A 4,833-nucleotide genomic window follows, 5' to 3' on the forward strand; every position below is an offset into this window, starting at 1 on the left:
TAGTCCAGGTTGGACACCTCCAGGGATGGGGCAGCCACAGCTTCTCTGGGCAACCTGTGCCAGGGCCTCACCACCCTCAAAGTAAATTATTTCTTTCTTATATTTAATCTAAACCTTCCCTTTTCTAGTTTAAAACCACTGCCCCTCGTCCTGTCACTAAAGGCCCCAGACTGAAGTTTCTCTCCATCTTGCAGTCAGAAAGATGGACTCCCAGAGAAAAGAAATAGAGGCACCACCCAACTTTCAAACTTTGGTCTCAAGATGTAAATTCTAGGTGACTTTCCAGCCAAGCTCAGCCCATCACACCCTTTGATGCTCAAAGGAGGCTGGGAAGTCATTTGGTGCAGACAGACGGCTCTGCAGACAGAAAACAGGACTGGATGGAAGGCAGCTCCTAATGGAATATGACTGCTGTGCTTTCTGGCTTTAGAAGGAAGGGCCTGAGATGTGCTTTGGAGACACAGTAGCCCCAACTCTTCTCCAAAGTGGGTAAGAGCTGGTGGCCTACGACAAAGCTCTGCCCACTGGGCCCCAGCACATCCAGCAAAGGGACTGCTGCCCACAATCTGTTATTTACACTCCTGACTCACTCCTTCCCTTTCCCCTGAAACAGAAAAGTATTTACAGTCAAACTTGAATTCCCCTGAATGTCTCCAGGAGCCATGTGAGCTGAAAGGTCAATCCTCAGTCAGGAAACCAGGTCCTCGTGCTAAGAACCCCCCAGCCCTTCCCAGCCACTCCTTGGGCATGGGGTGAAGGAACCCGTAAAATATGCTTGCAAAACCTTGGATACAGGGCACAGAGGGCTTCTGCTTCGGATGTTTTATGGAGGTCTGACCTGCAGCAATGCAACAGGTTGAGACAACAAGCCTCAGCCACAAAGGTTTCTCCTGGCAAAGTCAAGTCACCACCAGATGTGGTCTGCACATGGTTGTAGCTGCACCTCACCCCCTCTTCTCCTACACAGTCTTAAAATACCACGTGATTGTTAAGTAAAGCAGCCAGCACCAGCCTTCCCCTTCTCCACTGGGATTAACAAAGCAGGAACAGCCCATGGCTGCAGGACATGCTGGGGTGACAAGTCCCTCCGTCCCCTGTCCGGTGGGGAATCCTCCAGGAACCAACACCCTCTGAGGCACTTTACAAAAATGACATGAAGAGGGGAAGGGCTCAAACTCACACTTTGGATTCCTCAAACAAACCTAAAGTTTGGGTTGCTGGAGAGAGGATAAATCACCTGGAAGGGACAACACCTGGATGCATTTAAGCCTTAATATGCGTCTAAAGTGTCAAGAGGAACGAGGGGGAACTGAGCAACAGGACAAGGGTCAGGTTGCATCTCCTGGCCCAGGGAAGAGCCCTGTAAGCACTTCTGAGCTCCTCAACATGGTCACCCTGCACTATACCAGGGGATAACACCCCAAAGCCATTCAGAGCACTGAAGACTCTCAATTTTGTAGCAACACATGGCTCAATCACCAGTTCCAACGCAGCACAGAGGCCCCAAGAGCTGGAGAAGGGAAGTCAGGAGGTGCCCAGCTGTCACTCACAGCCCACACTGCATTCCTAAGAAGGAATTCCCCTTCTCAGAACAAAGATGTTTGTCCCTGGCACCTCAGAATTTTGCAGGGTCACCCTGATGCACCAATAAACTCACACTGGCAGGATGGGGGGAAGGAGGAAGCACTGCAAATTCCTGTTCTGCTTATCTCCCCCCTCCTCCTTCCTCTACATGGAAACTGGATGCTCCAAACCCTGTCCTGTTTAGGGGAGCCTGGAGATGTGTGTGGCTCATCTTGCCATCCCAGTTTGTACTACACAGCAGTGCAGGTTGTGTAAGAGCTATTCCTGTGTGGAAAAAAGCCTGTTTTGCTGCTCCTGAACAACATCCTGTGATCCAAGGCGGGACAGACAAGGCTGGGATTTGGACATGGAGCAGCAGCTCACGAGTTGAGGGAGCTGTACCAGCAACTTGGGAACCACACGCCAAGACAACATGAACGAGCAACGCTATCCCCACCAAAACCACGGAGAGGAGGCCAAGCAAAAGGACGTCCCAGGATTGCACTGCTGCCACAGCCCCTATCAGAGGTTAAGGTAAGCTAAGGTGTGGATTTTGGCATAACTGGCATCCCTGGAGCTCTGCAGAGCACCTTCCATCCCCAAGGACCCCTGCCAGACCTTCAGCCCCTCCTAAAATACACCCCTTAAACACGCACAGTTGCATAATATTCGTAACACCTAAGAACTCGCCGACAGAAATAACTTTTCCTGCAGCACAAACCAGCCCCAACTCCAGGCAAGGACGGCAGGAACAGCTTCCCCCGGGGCCGATGATGACGGAGGGTGCCCGTGGGAGGATGTCCCCGTGTCCCCCACCACGGACGCCCCCCCGGGAGCCGCTTCCCGATGCCCATTCTGGTGTTTTCCAGCGGCGGTTTCCCAACGCACACCCCGAGCAGGCAGGGCCGCAGGCCATTAGCCCCTCCTTTCTCCACCAGCTTCCGCACACAGATACTCCTGATTTCATCACTCTTTGCTCTCCGAGGCAGGAGGACTGAAAGCGCAGTGCAACAGCCCCGCACAGCTCGCTTAACACGCGCTGGGAGAGCCCTGGGAAAGAGGTTTCACGGCTGCGATCCCCCCATGGAGAGGCACCTTCCAGCTGAACGTGCCTGAGAATCATTCTGGGCAAAGCCAGGAAGGGATAAACCTCCATGGATCCAACCCCCTGCCCCGACTGCCTGTCTCCCAGACAAGCCTCCGGGTCTGAAGTGTTTGCACTCCTGCGCCTACACGAAAATAAAACACCCAGGAGGGGTTGTGAAAACGAGGATTTACCTGCCTACTCACACTCACACCAAGCTGGGAAGGGGATGGGATATTTTTAGGAATACGGATCTGACCTCCTGGGGGTCTCTTGGACCCCTCCAGACCAGGACAGCGCACAGTTTACAACAGGCATCAGCTTAAAAAAGCTCCCAAAGCGAGATTTCCCTCAGCAAACTGAAGTGCTCCGTACACAAGAGCTGCCCTGAGTGTTATTAAACCACTAATGGTAATCGAGGAGCAAAATTTAAAAAAAAAACAAAAAAAAACAACAAAAACAAACCAAATCACCCTCCTCACCAGCTCCAGGCAAACATTTCGCCTGCCCTCTTGGCTTTATCAGCACGGACAGGACCGGGGCCAGCTCAACCCCTGCACCGCCAGGAGTGCGGAGCAGTTACATCACATCGCTGGTTTGGGGTAATTCGGTTGGCACGGATCCAGCTCCAGAAAGTTTGGAAAACACTTTGTCAACAACACCCCCGCCCCGGCAGGCTGATGCTTTCCCAAGAGCAGGTGACTTTTCCAGCCCTGCTGCCCGTTATCCTTAATGCGGGAATCCTCCGGACGCTTTGCAGCAGAGGCAGCTGCCCACCCCGGTTCGCTGCAGAGGGGGAGGAAGGGGAGGCTGAAGCACCGGGAGATTTTTTAAGTGACTTCTCCAAGGTTACAAAAGGCGTCTGTGGCTGAGAGAGGAAGAGAACAACCCGGACGCTTCTGCCCTGAGTGTCAAAGCAAACCTGGTCCAAGCAGGGGATGGTCGGGGGTCACGGAGCATCTTCAGCCCCGCTCCCGGGCAGGGAGATGAGCGAGTCTGTGGGAGCAGAGGGGCTGAGGTGCTGCTGCCTGCCAGGCCCGGGACAGAGACCCAAGGTCGTGGGCAGAGGGGTGCCCACCCCAGCCCAGCAGGCCTGGAGGGGGTGTACAGGACGTTTAGGAGAATTTACCCTGGGATGTTTGCGGTAGTCACATCCTGAGATGCTCAGGAGGGTCTCTCCTTGGGATGCTCACAGGGGTCACTCCTTAGGATGCTCAGGAATGTCTATTCTGTTCAGCTGGGAGGTCCTACCCTGGAATGCTTGAGGGGCCATCCCTGGGATGCTCAGGGGGTCTTTCTCCTTGGGATGCTCAGGGGGTCTTTCTCCTTGGGATGCTCAGGGGGTCACTCCTTGGGATGCTCAGGGGGTCACTCCTTGGGATGCTCAGGGGGTCACTCCTTGGGATGCTTGGGGATGTCTGTCCCTTTTGGCTGGGGGGTCCCACCCTGGGATGCTCAGGGGGTCCCTCCTTGGGATACCTGGGGCGTGACTGTTCCATTTGGCTGGGGGTCCCACTCTGTGATGCTCAGGGAGGGGTCCCTCCTTCAGACACTCGAGGCCCTGCTCCATGACACCGGGGGCCCCTCCCCAGCCGCCTTCCCCGTGACCCCCCCCCACGCCGCCGCCCACCTACCCAGCTTCATGAGGCAGGCCAGGAGGATCCACAGGGAGATCTCGAAGGGGATGCGGACGTGCGTGTAGTCGATGCCCAGCACGGGGAAGGCTTTGCGGGGCTTGTGGTGCCCCTCTCCCGAGCCGTTGGCCGGCTGCTCCTTGAGGGGGTGGATCACCTCGGGGGCCGCGGGGGGCGCGGGGGTGAAGCCCCCGATCTCTCCGGCGGGCAGCGGGGCGGGCTGGCCCGGCGAGGGCTCGGAGGTCACCATGGGGTTGGCCTGCAAGCCCTGCCTGGGCAGCAGCGGCCCCAGCAGCAGCAGCGCCCAGGGCAGGGCGCGCAGGGCCGCGGCGCCCATGGCGGCGGGCTCGGGGGGCTCTGAGGGGCTCTGGGGGGGCGGCCGCGGCGGCGGCTCGGGGCTGGGGCCGCCCGGGGCTGGGGCCGCCCCGCCGGTACCGGAGCGCAGCTCGGGGCGGCCGCGGCGCCGGGGCTCGGCCCAGCGAGCGGGGCGGGAGGGGCGGGCGGGAGGCGGCGGGGGCGGCGCCGGCGGCGGAGGGAGGGAGGGAGGGAGGG

The 4,833-nt window shown here is 57.5% G+C and overlaps 1 protein-coding gene across 1 annotated transcript in view; it reads right to left on the reverse strand.

The window, feature by feature from the left end:
• SLC9A1 (solute carrier family 9 member A1) overlaps window positions 1-4,618 on the reverse strand; it is a 29,888-nt gene extending 25,270 nt beyond the window's left edge. The window contains exon 1 of the mRNA XM_017831139.1: window positions 4,282-4,618. Within this exon, the coding sequence (XP_017686628.1) occupies window positions 4,282-4,618 (337 nt within the window). The remainder of the gene's footprint in view (window positions 1-4,281) is intronic.
• Window positions 4,619-4,833: the final 215 nt, after the last annotated feature.

The sequence above is a fragment of the Lepidothrix coronata genome, unplaced genomic scaffold, assembly GCF_001604755.1.
Source record: "Lepidothrix coronata isolate B3197 unplaced genomic scaffold, Lepidothrix_coronata-1.0 Scaffold187, whole genome shotgun sequence".
NCBI lineage: Eukaryota > Metazoa > Chordata > Aves > Passeriformes > Pipridae > Lepidothrix > Lepidothrix coronata.